At 40.2% G+C, this 17,509-nt stretch overlaps 2 protein-coding genes across 6 annotated transcripts in view; both read left to right on the top strand.

Annotated features, from left to right (window-relative positions):
• Positions 1–13,280, top strand: part of Mdr49 (Multi drug resistance 49) — a 74,536-nt gene extending 61,256 nt beyond the window's left edge. For all 5 annotated transcript variants that reach the window (XM_033332083.2, XM_033332080.2, XM_076619673.1 and 2 more), the window contains 6 exons: positions 1,657–2,008; positions 2,591–2,818; positions 3,330–4,279; positions 5,295–5,696; positions 7,006–7,152; positions 10,508–13,280. In XM_033332083.2, coding sequence (XP_033187974.1) covers positions 1,657–2,008; positions 2,591–2,818; positions 3,330–4,279; positions 5,295–5,696; positions 7,006–7,152; positions 10,508–10,711 — 2,283 coding nt within the window. In that variant the 3' untranslated portion in view covers positions 10,712–13,280. The remainder of the gene's footprint in view (positions 1–1,656; positions 2,009–2,590; positions 2,819–3,329; positions 4,280–5,294; positions 5,697–7,005; positions 7,153–10,507) is intronic.
• A 690-nt stretch (positions 13,281–13,970) lies between these two features.
• The window catches only part of LOC143302782 (uncharacterized), a 42,223-nt gene continuing 38,684 nt past the window's right edge, over positions 13,971–17,509 (top strand). The window contains exon 1 of the mRNA XM_076619059.1: positions 13,971–17,257. The gene's annotated coding sequence lies outside the window, so the exon portion shown is untranslated. The remainder of the gene's footprint in view (positions 17,258–17,509) is intronic.

Raw genomic sequence — 17,509 nt, 5'->3', positions numbered from 1 at the left:
ATATTCTGGAAAAATTACGTAAGGACGAAATATTAGGTTGTCCGGGAAGTGTCTTTCTTTCGCAAACGTGTTTTCTACAACAATGCACCTTCGTACAAACGTGAAACCAAGTCTGTAAAATGTCGCGGTATTTATCTCAACAGAACAAAATGGATCGTACGTAATTCGACAAAATAATATAAAACGTTGTGCGTCTATTATTTCCTCATAAAATGAAAGAAACTTTTCGGACAACCTAATGTACCAGTGATTCTTAGGAAATACTCAGTTCGGATAATAGAGGCTCGCTTAGGAGTTCGTATATCTGAACTCGGGTCTGAATTTCTTTACATAAACGAGATGCGGATAAACGTAGTTCTATTGTAGATAATTCATATATTACAATCTAATAATTTGACAAATTATGAGAATCGAACAATGTCTATTATCAGTTATTCTATTGCATATCGAGATCATGTTGACCCTCAACAAATTCGGCTCGTTGTAACGCGCTAACAATAGTCTCAGGTGTGAGCGACAAGCCGCGAAACACGCGTGCAAACAGACGATAAAACACCCGTTAAACCGTGCCCGGGCAAATAACGGTATCCCAGATTACGGCTGCGTCAACGATTAGGCGTTTATTACCGAATTATCGGTAGGTGTATTCGACGCTCGCGATGGTTTCATCCGCGGTCCCATCGGTATATACCGTCGTGAATGTGTATCGCGTGTGTTTGGCCTTTATCCGTTGTGTCTCGCGACGCGTTTAGAACCGTAACGATCCGCGGAAACAAGTGGACCAGACATTTTCCAGTTTATGGTGCAGGCCAGGCAGTTTATTTTACGGATCGATGCGGCACGATCGTGCACGTGAAATTTTACCCGGGAAAACCGAGCACCGTTTGCTGCACGCACGTTGATGGACGAACAATATTGGGTTTTATATGAATGGAAGCTTTGGTTACGAGATCAGATATATTAGACAGTTACGCAAACTACGTCGGCACACACGGTATTAGCATTGTGATTTTTTTAAATACATTGTTTATTTATTCACAGGAAAATCTATTTTCGAATACTTTGCTCAGTGTATATATATTAAAATTCACCATGGAAAACTTTTATATCCACGTGTTTTATGAAGCATTTTGAAATTTCACTTCTAACGAGACTATCACGAGAAATCATAAAATAAGTAATTGTAAACGTATTTACAATATACATATATTTAATTAGAAATTAGTATACGGCATGTAGTTTGTTATTGAATCGTATTAAGTACTTTATGCGTATTTAAATAAAACACCAAATATTTTCCTGCTGTTCTCGACTTAACTTGTAGTACGCGAAGTGATGTACCTCGTAAATTTATTAAATCTCAACACGGTACGTACACACTGTAGACGTGTCACGTCGTAATTTCGTTAATTAAATTCCACGAGTATGGCAATCGAATAGGCAAATTACTTGCGGACGGTGTTCTCCTAATAATTATCAACGAACATGGTTATACCTAAAACTTGTTTCATTTAAATATCCATTAATCTTTATTCTTGATTAAACATAAGTATCTATCCTCCACATGTTAATTAAAATTTCAAGTTGTCAAAATGTCCACATTGATTAACTCTTGTCAAATAATCAAAGAATCTTTATCAACGGTCTTCGTTCTAGGCCTACGATAGTCCCGTGGGAGAGAGAGGATCGCAAATGTCCGGTGGACAGAAACAAAGGATCGCGATTGCTCGAGCTCTGGTTAGACGACCGGCTATACTTTTATTGGATGAAGCTACGTCTGCTCTGGACGTTCATAGCGAAAACACTGTGCAAAGAGCTTTGGACGCGGCGTCAAAGGGTAGAACAACGATCGTCGTCACTCACAGGCTGTCGACAATAACAAATGCTGATAGGATAGTGTTTATAAAGGAGGGTCAGGTGGTTGAACAGGGTACGCACGAGGAACTGCTCGCCTTGAAAAATCATTATTACGGATTGGTCTCTGCTGACGCCAGTGCCACTGCTAGAGGTAATTGCTTTTATGTATGAAATTTTCGGGGCAAAATAGTTTGTATAGGTGAAGTTCATATAACTGGATTAGAGTTTCTATAATTAGAGTTCATTCGTTCTCTCCCACCATCTGTTACTTCTCGTTCATATAATAGGAATTCATGTTCAAATAAATAAATTCAACAAGCAGAAGTTTATCTAATCGCCAACTAAAATTTCGTTCGAATAAATACGATTCGTATAAATAGGATTTTAATGTATAGACGTATTATATAACGTATTACTGTTGCTCGAGTAACTAAGTATTTTTTTCATTTTTTAGAGTTTCACCAAAAAAGAATTAAAAAGAAAGTATCAACGTTGTAATTGTATAGTCTCGTTGCGATATTATCGTGACTGGTTTATAATTTAAATATCGTTACTTGATCTTCAGATAATGCAAAAAAAAAAAAAAAAAAGGAAGAGCTTGTTTTATAGACTTTCACGTATTATTGAGAGCGATGGGAGCGCCCCAGAGTTTAAGATAATAAAACTGTAATATTTTTCTTCTCTTAACATCGGACGGCATGATGTTACGCTTTCGTGTTGATTGAATTTCCAGCGAAAGCGACGGCATCAGCCGCAAAGACGGTCACCGCAGCCATACCGAAGCAGAAACCACCGTTGAAGAGGCAATTCTCCACTCTGTCGATGCACTCTCATCGGTTGTCGTTAGCCGGCGCATCTGAGTGCTCGGAGAATCAACTGGAGGAACACGAGAAGCCGTACGACGCGCCAATGATGAGGATATTCGGGCTCAATAAACCGGAATGGCCTTACAATTTGATCGGTATAGTTAGCTCGATTACTATTCATTTAACCATTCACTCGTACATCTTCAACGAGAAAATGGATCAGTCTCTCCACCGATGAATATAATTCTTCTAGGCCATACAACTCTTACAGATTTATCGACAGAAAAACAGAAATCTCTATACTTCAGGGTATCTAACACGAGAAACAATCAATCTATCTGTCTATTAACAAAAATTTTCTACATCATACAATTTCTCCAATCTCAACAAAGTCGACAAAGAAGAAGAAATTCCCATATCTCAAGATGTCCAACAATAAAAACGATCAATCTCTCTCCATGGATTGATAAAATCCTTTTAACTTCTATAGCTTCTGCAATCCTAACACATTTATCAAGAGAAATTACATTTCAATACTTCAGGATACCTAATAACAAAAATAATCCATCTCTTCATCGGATGCCTCGCCTATCATAAATCGTACAATTTTATCAATTCAAGGAGTTCTACTGAACGAAACTAATGAACAAAATTGCCATGTTTCAGGGTGTTTAGCAGCAGGCATGGTGGGCGCCTCGTTCCCAGCATTCGCTGTTCTCTTCGGTGAAGTGTACTCTGTATTGGGTCTTCAGGATGACGAAGAAGTACGCCACGAGAGTGTCAAGTTCTCGATTCTCTTCCTAGTGGTCGGAGTTGTTACGGGCCTTGGTACCTTCCTACAAATGTATATGTTCGGATTGGCCGGTGTGCGTATGACCGCGAGGATTAGAAAAATGGCGTTCACCGCGATGTTGCGACAGGAAATGGGCTGGTACGACGAGGATACGAATAGCGTGGGTGCCCTTTGCGCCAGATTATCCACAGACGCCGGTGCTGTTCAGGGTGCAACGGGGACACGTGTCGGTGCGATTCTTCAGGCTCTGTCGACCTTAGTCCTTGGAATCGGATTATCCATGTATTATACCTGGAAGATGACGTTAGTATCCGTCGTCTCGATACCTTTGGTGCTGGGTGCAGTCTTCTTCGAGGCGAGAGTGATGAGCGGCCAAGGTCTGCAAGAAAAGAAGAAGATGGAGGCCGCGACGAGAATCGCCATAGAGGCAATCTCGAACATTCGAACTGTAGCCAGTCTTGGGAAAGAGGAAGCCTTCTTGCAGCGTTATTGTGTGGAACTGGATCTCGTGGCTAAAGCGACAAGAATTAGAAATAGACTGAGGGGATTGGTATTCTCGTGCGGTCAGACCATACCATTCTTCGGTTATGCCTTGAGTCTCTATTATGGTGGTGCTTTGGTGGCTACCGAAGGTTTGAGGTACGAGAACGTGATCAAAGTGTCGGAAGCGTTGATCTTTGGATCCTGGATGTTGGGACAAGCCCTTGCCTTCGCTCCTAATTTTAATACCGCGAAAATTTCGGCCGGAAGGATATTCAAGCTTCTAGACAGAGTTCCGGAGATCACCTCGCCACCGGGTTCGGAAGACAAAGATCTGGATTGGGTGAGTGCACGATTTATAAGTCAGCTTATAACTCCGATTGCGCGATATTGATAAGAGATTATAAATAGGAAGCTTTATCTTATCGTAGTTAATGTTGCGTTGTTGGATGTATTGAGTAATAAGGTGTTTGATCAATTATATCGCTGTGGTTGAAACAACGTAGTTCAATTACTTTGCGAGTTTATCAGGAAGAAAGTAAACACAACGTGTAAAGTATAGAGAAAGATTGGCAAAGCTGGCCAAATGTCTCGTTTCGACAGGTTTCATTACGGCTGTTTAGCAAAGCGACGAATTTATGACGTACCGACAGCAACGCCTCCGGCTATGCACGTTAATTACACTCAAAACGGGAAACTCTGTTTGATTGGGGTTGCGATTATCCCTCTAGAATTCCAAACCGTTTAATGAAGCGATACGAAATAAACGATACGATGTTTCGGATTTATCCTACTCAAGCGACTGCCACGTATAATTCGATTGATTAGCAAATATTTATAATGCATTCGGTTGAATCCGTTTTCTTGTTTCTATCTGATACAAACGTAATCCAACGAATTAATATAGCGATATTCGAATTTATGAATAACGTTTAGATTTAGATTTAAATTTCGATATTTACATAGACATTTTGCATGCATAATTTCATTTTCTCATTTGATCGCACGTGGCGAAAGTGTACGAGATTCGACTGGAGATAGGAACCTCGTTTCATGTTTTCCAGTTTTAACATAAAACGCATATTCTTTCACGCTATAACTTTATTTAATAGAACCGTGTCAACGTAAATACATCACTGGTTAAACATTGAAAAAGCAGTTTATCATATCGGATATCGCGTAATAGAATTAGATAAAGAAAAGTTTGGAAACTTTATTTTTAAAAGTGCAGTATAATTGAGAGGCGAGACAGGCTTTTGAAACAGTTATTATCTTTCAAGAATTTTCATTTTTTTTTTCACTTTACATTCGATTGGAGTAAAAGACCTATCTAGAATCAGAAATTTGTATAATTTCAGAAAGCGGACGGCTTGATTCAATTTTCGAAAGTCGAGTTCCATTATCCGACAAGGCCTGAGATGCAAATTTTACAAGGCTTGAATCTAATCGTGAAACCGGGCCAGATGGTCGCCCTGGTAGGCCAAAGTGGTTGTGGCAAATCCACCTGCATCCAATTGTTGCAACGATTGTACGATCCGATTTCTGGTACCGTGACAATGGACAGGCGTGACATCTCGTCGGTTTCGTTGCGCAATCTGAGATCTCAGCTTGGTGTGGTCGGTCAAGAACCAGTACTTTTCGATAAAACGATCGCACAGAATATTGCTTATGGGGACAACTCCCGAACTGTAACGATGGAGGAAATCATAGAAGCCGCTAAGAAGTCCAACATACATAGCTTTGTCAGCTCTCTACCATTAGTGAGTAGCACAATTCTTGTTTGATATTGGTATTCTCGGAGCTTAGCTGTTCAGAGAAGACAAACACAGTAGTGCTTCGTTCATTGGCCGTGGATTAAGGTCTTAGTTGATCGTTTACCAAAGGAAATATATTTTTACGTACAGCGATTTGAGGATTTACAATGAATGTATTTTATAAATATTATTATTTATTATTTATTTATTATTGCTTCGTCCGTGAATTTCGACTTTGGACGAACTTTCGGTTTTACATCTCTTATGTCTATTTCTCTTCTTATATGTCTACCTCTCCTCTTTTCCACCCTATTCTATTGCACTTTACTTATTCTACCTCTAAAAACTAAAAATTAGGAACTATAAATTAGCAACTAATGACTAAAAACTATTGCAACTTTGGTCTTTAGCCTCCTTCTTGTCGTTTGCCCTTCTCTTCTCTATTATTGCTTTCAGCTCTGCTAAACCTTCTCCAGTCTCGTTTAGCGTTTTTCCTATGTCCTTTGGTCCTCCCGTTATTTCACATTCTTCTATTACATGTCCTAGGTCTTCTTCTTTCCCTCTGCATCTTTTCCCCCCTCTTTTTTTCCAGTATTCCCTTGCTTTGGTCTCGTTTCCGCATCTGAATCTTGTCAGTATTCCTCTGTCCTTCCACTTCATCCTCCCTTCTAAGTACTTTGGTAATTTTTCTTTGACTATGTTTCTGTAGTTTCTATCTCTCCTGTTTCTATCTACGTCCCTCCTTTTCTCACCTCTTCTAGTCCTATTTTCTAAATATATTATATGTTGAAGTTTCGTTAGTACTTTGATGAAACATCGTAGCTATTATAATTATGTTGGTCGAGTTTGAAACGAATATGAAAATATATATAAAGAAAGAAACTTACAACATATATATTGGAAATATATAACCCACAAAAATAGTATAATATTCATTGTATTAATTAATAAGCCTTAGTATCCAGCGAGACTTGAACGCGAATCCTGTGTTTGCAAACTATCGTTTCTAACTCGCGTGTACATTTTCGGGTTTGTTTCAAACTTTACCAAGGCGACAATAAACGTGTCTCATTACAGCGTTAATGAAGTTTCTAAAAGTTTTGTATAACACGCGTAACACATTCACGAAAGTTCTCCATATAACTGAAACGTCAATACTTTCTCGAATCACGCGATCGCGATAACACCAACTAATTAACGAAACTTTTACATTATGCAACGTAACACAAAATAATTCCAATGGAAATTTGAATCGTTTCGATAGAAAGTTGCATATTAAACAATGCAACAACACGTTATTCGATCTTGGTTACAGGGATACGACACTAGGTTAGGTTCTAAGGGAACACAGCTCTCCGGAGGACAGAAGCAACGTATCGCGATCGCGCGTGCCTTGGTCAGGAATCCTCGAATTCTACTTCTGGACGAGGCTACATCTGCTCTCGACACACAGAGCGAGAAGGTAAGTTTGCTCGTTTAAAATCATCTCCTCGTTGTCTCAACAATTCTCGTCTACCGCATGCATAGTGCATGTTCATCCTCTTCTAAAGTATTTCCGCGAATCGCTTAAACGAGAAATACCGTGGACGAAAACCGTCGTCGAGATGGTGGCGAGAAACACCGCAGGCAAACCGAGAAAATGGGTCGTGAAATCAGGCTGAAGTAGATGCGGCGCCCATTCAGTAATATAATACGCGATGGAACGCGGTGGCGCTTTTTAGTCGCGGACAGAAGCAGAAAGCCGGCGAAAAAAATGACCAACCTTCCTCTAGAGAGGCAGAAGAAGTGCGAGGAATTCTCACGAGGACAAAAGCCTCGCGTTCCAGTCTCGCTACCACCGCGCTGCATTGTTTCGTCCTCGTGACCAATTAACAGCCCCGTAACTTGATGGGCCATTTTTCGTCGTCATTGTCTAACGCGACGTTCCACCAGGAATTTTGTATGATCGAACCAGTACGATTACGTTTGAGAAATTTTATACAGATGTTCGTTATCATTAGACAACGAATTATTATGCAACATCACATTTTTACGAATATGATTAAAAAAGAAGAGATGCAAATTGCGATATTTATTAAATGTTATAACAAGTATTCTACTTTGAATATTTTATATTGCTTTGCGTATTATGTGACTATATTTGCATCTTCAGGCCCTCGAGGGTCAATATTTCGAGGTTACTAAGGAAAACACGGTTTATCAAATTGACAAGAAATTGAAATTTCCAATAAAAATTCACAGCCCAGTTACCATTTCCGTTCGTCGTTAATATCTTTTGAACAACAATCCACCTTCGTTCTTGAATAAAAGCATCTGAAAATTCTCCTTTGGATGTAGCTTATGCGTCTTCGTAACCTGGCCGAAGATAATACTTATGAAAAATTTGCAAAGGAAACGTAAACTCAGAGATGGTGTTGTTTAATGTTTAATTTATTCGTTGCTCGAGATAACTAATTGCTTCGGAATTTCTTGTGTCGTATTACCGAATAAGTAGGTTACATAAATATTACTACATTAACCATGATGCTAATCTAAAGCGGATACTTTATATTAGCAAAGTTTATCTCGCAACATGATGTCTAAATAATCTCTTAAAACGTTACACGAAGCTGGCACAGGACAAGTTTGCGCGCGAAATTTTCTCGTTTATGTCAGCCGTGGGTTTTCGATGTTTAATGAGAATCTAGCACCAAAGGCACAGCAAAATAGTTTGTTACCATGAACGACGAATGTGAATAACAGCGGAGGTTAAGCAACGTAAACTAACGCTAGTGTTACGAGTATACCGCACCGGCTGATGAATATTAATGGAACCTGATGGATTTTAATGAACAATACGAGTAAAAAAAACGCGCGAGTCAAAGTCGACAAAAAAAAAAAAAAAAAAAAAAGAAGGAAGATACGCCGCAGCCATGTTTCTCCCGTCGTACTGCATCACGCAATGCGACGGACATACTTTACATGCTAATTTTTCTGAAATTAAAATTCATATGTTTTCGGGCACCGTAAACGATTGAAACGTTGCTTCAGCCATCGTATCTCATTACAACGATATTATATCTTGCTGTTCGTTTTCTCTGTTGATAATCCGTACAGTTAAAAAACAGCCTTCCATCACCTATACACGGATGCGAATGAAGGAAAACAGAAAAAACGATAAAGAAAGGCGGAACAGAATTTGCATGCGCGAATGTTATCACTGGAGATCTTTTTCGCCAGACTTTCTACCAAATTTTTCTTACGAACGTAAGCAAAGAAATGGAATTTAAACAGAGAATTGTTTCGCACACTGAATGTTGTAACGAGTACTTTATTTCGGATATTTTGTACATTAAATCGGTCGGAAAGTTCTATCAGATTTTACTTACGTATTTGCAAATTTATACGTTACGTGTCTTAATAGTCGAAACATAAGCTACGAAAAAGCGAGACGAGATTGCCGAAGAAATTAACATTTTTATCAATAAAGCACATCTTTATAAAATGTTTAATATCGACAATAGACAGAATAGATAGATTGTCAGAGATGGACGAGAGACAAGGATAAGTAACAGTGAATATTATATTCGAGGCTAATCGATAAATATTTCGGTTAAATCAACACGAAGGGCAGAAACAACAGACTCTTTTGCTTAATCCGATACTTTTGCATGTTATATGCATTCTATATATTGTTGCATTGTAAAATTTCTCACAAATGCATAAATATTCGCAGTTTAGTTTAAGGTGATTTATCCAATGTGTCTTTCGTCGCTTGTTGTATTTTTCGTCGCTGATGTATTCCGAAACGCGATTGTTGTTCGAAAGGCTGTCGAACGATTATCTCGATTCGACGCTTAATTTTCAGAGCCACGAAGATCGATTATTCTAGGTTGGCGGTAGCGTGGCGGTCCTCTCAAAATCGCCAACAATCGAGGACAATCCAACAGTATTATCTATGGTAACAATCGGAAATACCCTGAACCGGTGAGAGGGAGTTCGATTGTTGTCCACGCGGACGGAAAGCGGTTCGCCCGTGCCGAACGAATTTCATGGCAATTATTGTTTCGCGGCTGCTTACTGACTACCGTGTTTTCCTCTTTGGTGCGCCATTCTCCATAGGAAAATAGGTTTCATTTAGGTTCCATTGTACGCGTTGTTTATACGATCAGAAATCCTTAGAAACCACGTCTTTTCGTTATCTATTTGGTCTTCAGAGATAATATATTAGGTTGTCGGAAAAGTGTCTTTCTTTCACAGACACGTGTTTTACAACGATGTATCTTTATACAAACATGAAACCTAATCTGCCAAACGTCGTGATCTTTATCTTGATAGAACAAAATGGATCATACGTAATTCGATAAAATAATATAAAACGACAAATGTTGTGCATCCATTATTTCCTTATAAAACGAAAGAAACTTTTCGGGCGACCTAATACATATTAATCTTGATCAGAAATTCATTGAACTTGTTGATAAATTTATTGAAAAATCAAAACACAGTATCGTGTAAAAGTTATTAGCTTTTGGAAATAGTTGGTCGAATGTTTGAACTAGAAATAAATGAACATTAAGAATTGAATACAAAATAATTATTTGACAGTATTTTCGAAACATCTTTTCGTTAATCGATATCGTTTGAGACAAACGTTATTTTTTCGATTTATTGCTTTCCGACAAATAAACGTAAAATTAAAACATCAAATACCTCCCTATTCATCGATAAAAGTCAAACATTTGCGTTTGATAGACAATTGAAGACTTTTGCACGGTACTGTAACTTAGATGTTTGATAAGTTAATCAAATTATTATTCAACGATAATTTTGTATAGGTCGTGCAAGCGGCATTGGACAAGGCCATGGAGGGCAGGACGTGCATCACCATAGCGCATCGTTTGGCAACTATAAGAAACGCCGATGTGATCTGCGTGTTAGAGAAAGGAACTGTCGCGGAGATGGGTACTCACGACGATTTGCTTTCAGCGGATGGCCTGTACTCTCATCTGCATACTCTTCAAGAAAGCGCGATAGAGTAGAGACGAAGGTGAAGTCGCGTCTCATCGACGCTCCTTGCTTCGGAGGCGAAACAGCCCAACGACGAAGCAGACAGTAGTTTCAGTCGAGGCGTGTGAGGCCTGTAGGTCAGAAGTTAGCAGTAAGAAATGGAGGAACTCCAGCAAGGCAACAAGAATAGCAAAGATTTTATTGACTCGCCGGACGAAAGTCCACGGACACGCGTATCGGAGCTTTCGTAAATTTTCACATCGGCAAACGCTTCTTTTATCTTCTCAGCTGGCCCTTAACTTTGTCATAGACTTTCAACGATAGTTTTCTTACAATTTTATTTATACGTATTTTCAATTTCTTCGTGTGCCTTGATATTGCTAAGAATCAATTTTACATGGCAAATAAAAGGAACTCGAAGGAAGAGGATGTTCGTAGCTAACTCTGAATATCATTAGCTGTCTCGTCGATATTTTGTTCGTGCATTAGACGTCGAAACACTCGCGTTTTCACGGTGCTTGCTCTTCTACATGCCGGTTCTCGCGCCCAACCTAAAAGAGAACGAGCCACGGATCCAAGAAACGCGAAACTTCGATACAGGGAACAGATCTTCGCGTCGCAGCAGCGAATAATCGTAGCGCAAACGCGTCGGATGGATTACCAGCGATCTTTCGATTCGCGCGTTACGCAACAACGATCACCACGGCGCGAACGATAAAACGCGTCGCTGTCGATAACACGTAATCGACATTACGCCTGTATTTTCCAAAACGATATTCCTGTTCCTTCGTCTTCGTTCTTTTTACATAGCCTTTACGACGCGAAGCTCGCGAGATCGCAGTAACGCAATAGTCCTCGATCCATTCGAACGGAGAAGATTCCGTAGAATGGCACGTAGTCGCGATCAGATTCGATGCATGGCCTCGAACGATCCCCTGAACGATTCGTTGTTGGCCAGGAATACCAAACTAGCCATCCGAAAGAAACCGTGAAGGCGTTTGTTGAATTCCTATATAGGATAGCAGTATAAATACGATAGAAATGGAAGAAACGCGCGAGTCAGACGCGTGCATTGAATTAAGGAGAAAGTGGGATAGAGAGGAAGATATTCGCATCGACTTATGGGGTTGATCAACATCGACAGAGACGAGCAAGAGGCGACAGGTGTTTCGAAAAACGGCACATCGCGCACGACTCGACGATGTCCTCCTCCACTTCGATAATCTTCGGGCTACGTCCAAACGTATGAAAAATGTATGAACGTATCGTCGCGATACATCCCGCTCTTTTCTCTGCCTTGCTCGCAAAACACGAATTCATCCACGGGACAACGTGTCAATTGCGTCAATCGGGCGAACGTTACTAGAAATCGTTGAATTTTCGTGCCTTAACAGCAACCGTGTTCCGTGTTCAACTAAAAAAAAAAGAAAAAAAGAAAAAAAAACGCGATAGTAAGAAATAGAGAACGCGATGGGAAGAGGAGGAAACAGAGAACTGGGAGGGCTTAGGTTGAATTTAAATCAGGAATAAGAAGACGAGCAAAGTCGTGACAGACGAATAGCTAGTTGAGTTTTGAAATGGCTCGGATCGATTCACCGATTCGTAAGGAATCAAAAGGATGTACTACGTGAAATCTTTGTAAAGTTGGATGGTTTTAGCGGAGGAGGAGCGTATCGTTCGCGTGGAGAGGCGTTCCCGGATGTCGGCAAGTCGTCCATCCGGTGCGGTGGTTGGATTTCCGTGGTCGAACTTCGCGACAGATACTTTCCTTGAACTTGTGCCTTCATACTTGGTATACTTAGCGATAAGATTCCATCGGCTGCCCTCGAGGCTTACCACCTGAATGGTCACGTTTAACACGCGGCGCGACGATAACAATTTTTCGTAGAACTTGACGGTATCAACTTTTTCCACCTGTCTAAAATGTTAATAATAATCATTGTCAAATTTTATCTCTCTATTACGAAGTAAAGTATCTTCCAACTTCAGCTAAATATTAATATCTAGGAGTAAGACTTGAAACGCGTTCTCGCGCCTGCGTGATCGTACGAGGATTTTCAACGACGTTGTCCACGCAGAGTACTTAATTTATCTCGAAAGGAGCGATCGAAAGAAGGCCTACGATCAAAATTTACACCCGATGATCGAAGTAACAGTGCTTTATTAACATAGTGACAATACAGCGTAGTAGATGTAGAACGTGTTCGAGCCAGGAACAAGCGTTTCGCGATCGAAACGCCATTCTGATGTTTGCGAATCAAGCATACAACGATCACCGGGATCCGTGTACGATCGGAAGAACCCGACGATGTTGTGCTTCACTCGTGTACTTACCCTGTATGTTAAGCGGATCGAAAGGGAGAACGAACAAGTACAATCAGATCAGCGCATTGAATGACGTATGATGATCATTTCACATCGTTTCGACGGACATTTCGTTTAATGAAATTCACGGTTCTAGATGTCCTTTCTCGTTTGAATCGCGATCATGGTGCTCGATTCGTTGAACAAATCATCTCAGACTTATTGTACCAATCAAAATTCAGCTTACGGTTTATTATGTACTTTTCAAAGAGAATATACTATTATATTATACAGATATATATATTACGTAAGAATTCGATCGAGCACTAGACGGCAGAATGAATATGAAAGTGAGTGAGTGAGTGAGTGTGTGTGTGAGAGAGAGAGAGAGAAATAGATAGATAGAGAGAGAAAGAGGGATAACCTTTAGTGTGTAAAAGATATCGAAAAATCGTTGCTTAAGATTAAGGCTGCGGCCAGCGTAACTTAAGGGCAGAGATCTTAAAACAAAAATATCTACGTGAACGAGCGACGATCGCTTGGTTCAACACGCGTGTGTTTTGAAACGGCGAAAGAAAGCAGCAGCGTGTGTTTCATTTTATTTTCTCTCTTTCGTTTTTTGTTCTTCGTCTCCTTTCCTTTTTTTTCTTTTTGTTTATATATCGAAAGCGTGTCGAGTTGTAATTATACAAGTGATTTTCCAGACAGTATGACGACAAAGAGGAAGTATTAATGTTTTTCGTCTTTTTTTTTTTTCTTGTTATAAGAAGAAACGAAGCAGATCGTACTGCTGTCATATACAAAATAAATGGAACCATAGTGAAAAAAAAGTACGCACGAGTTTGTTAAATGAACGGGCGGCGAGGGGAATTCAGTTTTCGGTGGGAGCGGTCACCGAAAAAAATCGTGAAATTCGTTCCGTTTCATCCATTTTGTCCCCCATTTATAATCTATATCCCTCGGCGACGCATTTATTCGCGCCGCGGAACTTGCGTCTATCCGCTGAAGCTTTTAACGTTTATCATCAGGTTTATCACCTGCTGTTTGTTCGCGCGAAAATTAAAAGACGCGCGTGTTTTCGATACGCTGTGAAAAATCAGCGCGTCCGATTGGTATTTCCAACAAATCCACTTTCCTCGTTATCTGTGCGATCCATATTCTCCATTTTCCTTCTATTTGTAAAATTTTTCTTCCAACGACCAACGTTCTCTTTTTTTTTTTTTGTACCGTGGCATAAAATGTACGCGGCTCGTCGAACGGGAGAACGCGTGGCCCGCGAATTTTGATTTTTGTCCCGAGTCTTCGTTCGAACGACGCGTCCTAACACCAGCAACTTGATCGAAGGACGTTAAAATGGTGTTAAACGAACGCGTTTTGAGCAACACGAACGAACGTGAAGTTGGACCAACGCTCTACCCCATTTGCTTCGGCAAAGTTCGCGATGTACGGTAGTTTTTCAAGAAACTTGTACATCGCGCGACAAAGAAACGTAAGTACGTACATAGCTGAATGATTGGGTCGAGTCGATGGGGGTGACAAACACCAACCATGCGTGTTTCCATCGAATACAGAGCGAGCGAACAGAGGTAAGCTGCACGCAGGATAAAGAAGTTTCCAACACGGAGGAAAGCTGATTTATTACTCCGGGAAAAGGGGCTGAGTAGTAGAGGGGTTGGAGAGCGGAAGAGCGCAGCTTGTCAGGTGTATAACGCGTCGGAACTTACGAAATTATTCCATCGAGTTTTCGTGCTGGCTGCAACGCGAGCATCGCGAGAGAATACAGGACGAAGGAGGACGAGAGAAATAGAAGGAGGGAGAGCAGTCGCGTCTTAATTGTTCGAGACACGCAGCTCGACGCTGCTGCTCACGCTCCCCGTTGAAAAGGGATAATTAGGAGAGACGCGGCATCGTCGTTAACGCCTTGTAAACCGCATTAGTAACGTTTTCCCGATAAAACGTTGCTTTGCCCTTTTATCGCTTATCGGCTCGCTGGAATCTATTCGCGCCACTTGCGAATAATTCATGTCCAACAACGGAAATGCACGCTCGTAACCCCTTTTAATCGTATTCCGCCTTTGTCTTGCAAATCGTGCTTCACGTATTCGCGAAGTAGAATTTTCTTCGATAGCCCGTTATCGTTTACTTTCCGGTTTTTTTTCTGCGCTGAGTTATCGCGAGATGGACAATAACGGGCAAAGTGTAAACGTTCTTGTTGAGAATTGTGGATCTTAATTGCCGAAATAAAAGTAAAGGAACACCGAGGTTACACTTAGAATTCAAGTTAAGATAGTTTTAGGTTTATTTAATAAACGATTTTCAGGGTCTTCGTCGACATACTTTAGCGCACGTCTCAGCACTTTCTTTGTCTCACCATCTTCCGCACCACGCTATTAACGGAACATTCATCTGTTTTTCGAGACACCGCGCACGCACATACTTCCACACACTCATATTCACGTACGTGTGTCACTACTACGCGGCCAATCTAGTCTAGCATACAAAATTATGCATATCTCAATAGTTCTTAACACTGGAACTAACAAAGTTTTTCTGGTTTTTGCAATTGATAACAGCATGACAGCGTTTCCGATGGAATTAACGTTAATTCGTCATCGAAACTGAACTAGTGTCGGGCAAAAGTCTTGGATTATCTATGATAGATGATCCAGCAAGGGAATATTTTTACACAACGTTACGTAGAAACCAATTCTTTTGTGACGCTATTCGTTTGTAATTTTTTCCGGTTCACAGATCTTTGAAAATTATTTCAACAAGTAGAAGGGTAAAATAAATGTTACGTAACACGGCATATACGTCGAACGATTTAAAATGAGAAAAAAGAAAGTTAAAGACATACATAAATCGCCTGAAATGCTAAAAACAAAATATTGTATAATATAACGTGTGTTTATTGAAAATTTATTTGAGAAGATCCCAGAAAGAACGACAAGACATTAATCAATATCTTTTTTATCAAATTACCAACAATTTTCGAAATATTACGCTTATTAAGAAGCAACAACGGACTTGAAATAAATTTAAAATAATAATATCAAGTATCCTTATATTCGTTCATGAAAAGAAAATACCGTTGCATTTTAAGTAGCTTAAGACTTTTACATAATACCGTACCTATTTATCTTCATCATATTACTTTAATTATAATCATCCCGATATATATAGTACATTTACATACACATTGTAAATCGGTAGATTTAATATTAAAACCTTTCTCGTTAAAATATAATACAAAAGGTTATTCGGTCCATCGATCGCGGTAAATGTTCCAGGCACCATGCAACGTGTCGCTTAAGGCGATTTGAAACTCGTGACATTTACGCGGTCGACGATAACCAATCAGGAAACTTTGTGGAAACGTTCCGTAGACCAATAACATTCAAAATTCCGTGCATTTCGACTTCTAATCGGAAGGTCACGGAAAGGAAATCGTTCAGTTCTCGTCGGTCTTCGACCGATGCGTCGCGGTCGAGTTAGTTGGTAGTTACGTTCCGATTTGCGCAACAGTCTAACAAACTTTGGCCCGAGCAAGTTCATAATCGCGTAACTCTCAGGTCGGCTTTATTTCAACAATGCACCTACGATACCGTGACCATCTTACAACCACGCTACTCCCAAGCCTTTGTTCGTCATCGACAATAGAAGCTGTCTCTATGGCGTAGCAGTCGAACTTCTATCCATCGTTCCCTCTCTCCACCCGTCGCTTACTTCTGATTAGAAACCACGCTCTTTTCTGCACGAGAGAAAAAAGAAAAAGGAGACGAGAGAGGCGAAGCGTTTTCTCGTCAGTCACGTTTGATCCCTTGTAAGGGGGCAGAAACGTTGAAAAGACATCGGGGATCAACGGGGTTCGCTTTAATCCGACGACCCAGCGACGATTAGCATTCACGGGGGAAGCTCGCCCTTTGTTGTGCCGACAGTCAGTACCGGAATCGCGGAGTCGTGCCAACGAGATAACTGCTCAAGTTTCCCGGCAAGCTGAGACAGCGCGACGCGAACTGGGTTAGAAAAAAGACACGGGGTAGATGTGTGTAAAAAGCGTGCCGATTAAAACGTCCTCGGTCCGACACGGTCTCGAGAAACTTTAATGTCGAAGATTTTCTTCGCGAAATTTGGATGGATATACATATTCGTATAAGTGTTTACATTGGTCGATTGTTTTGTCGAAGTTCGCGAGTGTGTTGTGATACGAGAAGAAGTTTGGCGACGGAGATTTCGCGGAAAGGGAACAGAAGGGCGGAAAGGAGAAGCACACGGTAAGTGATAGTTTTTATGTCTCTTCTGGTATTTAGAATATCTTTTCGAATCTTACATTGCGTAAGTGACGTTAATTTCGAAATCGTACTGAGAAAGGTAGTTTCGAATTATGCGTACATCATCGTTTAAGAGAACATTGTTTTACGAATTTTGAAAACATATAAATATAAGTTGAATTTCAATCTCAATCTTCCCTATTCTGTAAACACGCATCTTTGCACATTGAAAAATTATTTAAACGAATATAAACA

The sequence above is a fragment of the Bombus vancouverensis genome, chromosome 6 (genome assembly GCF_051014615.1).
Source record: "Bombus vancouverensis nearcticus chromosome 6, iyBomVanc1_principal, whole genome shotgun sequence".
Classification (NCBI taxonomy): domain Eukaryota; kingdom Metazoa; phylum Arthropoda; class Insecta; order Hymenoptera; family Apidae; genus Bombus; species Bombus vancouverensis.
Note: the sequence above shows the minus strand (reverse complement) of the source record. Positions and strands in the feature narration are given on the sequence as shown.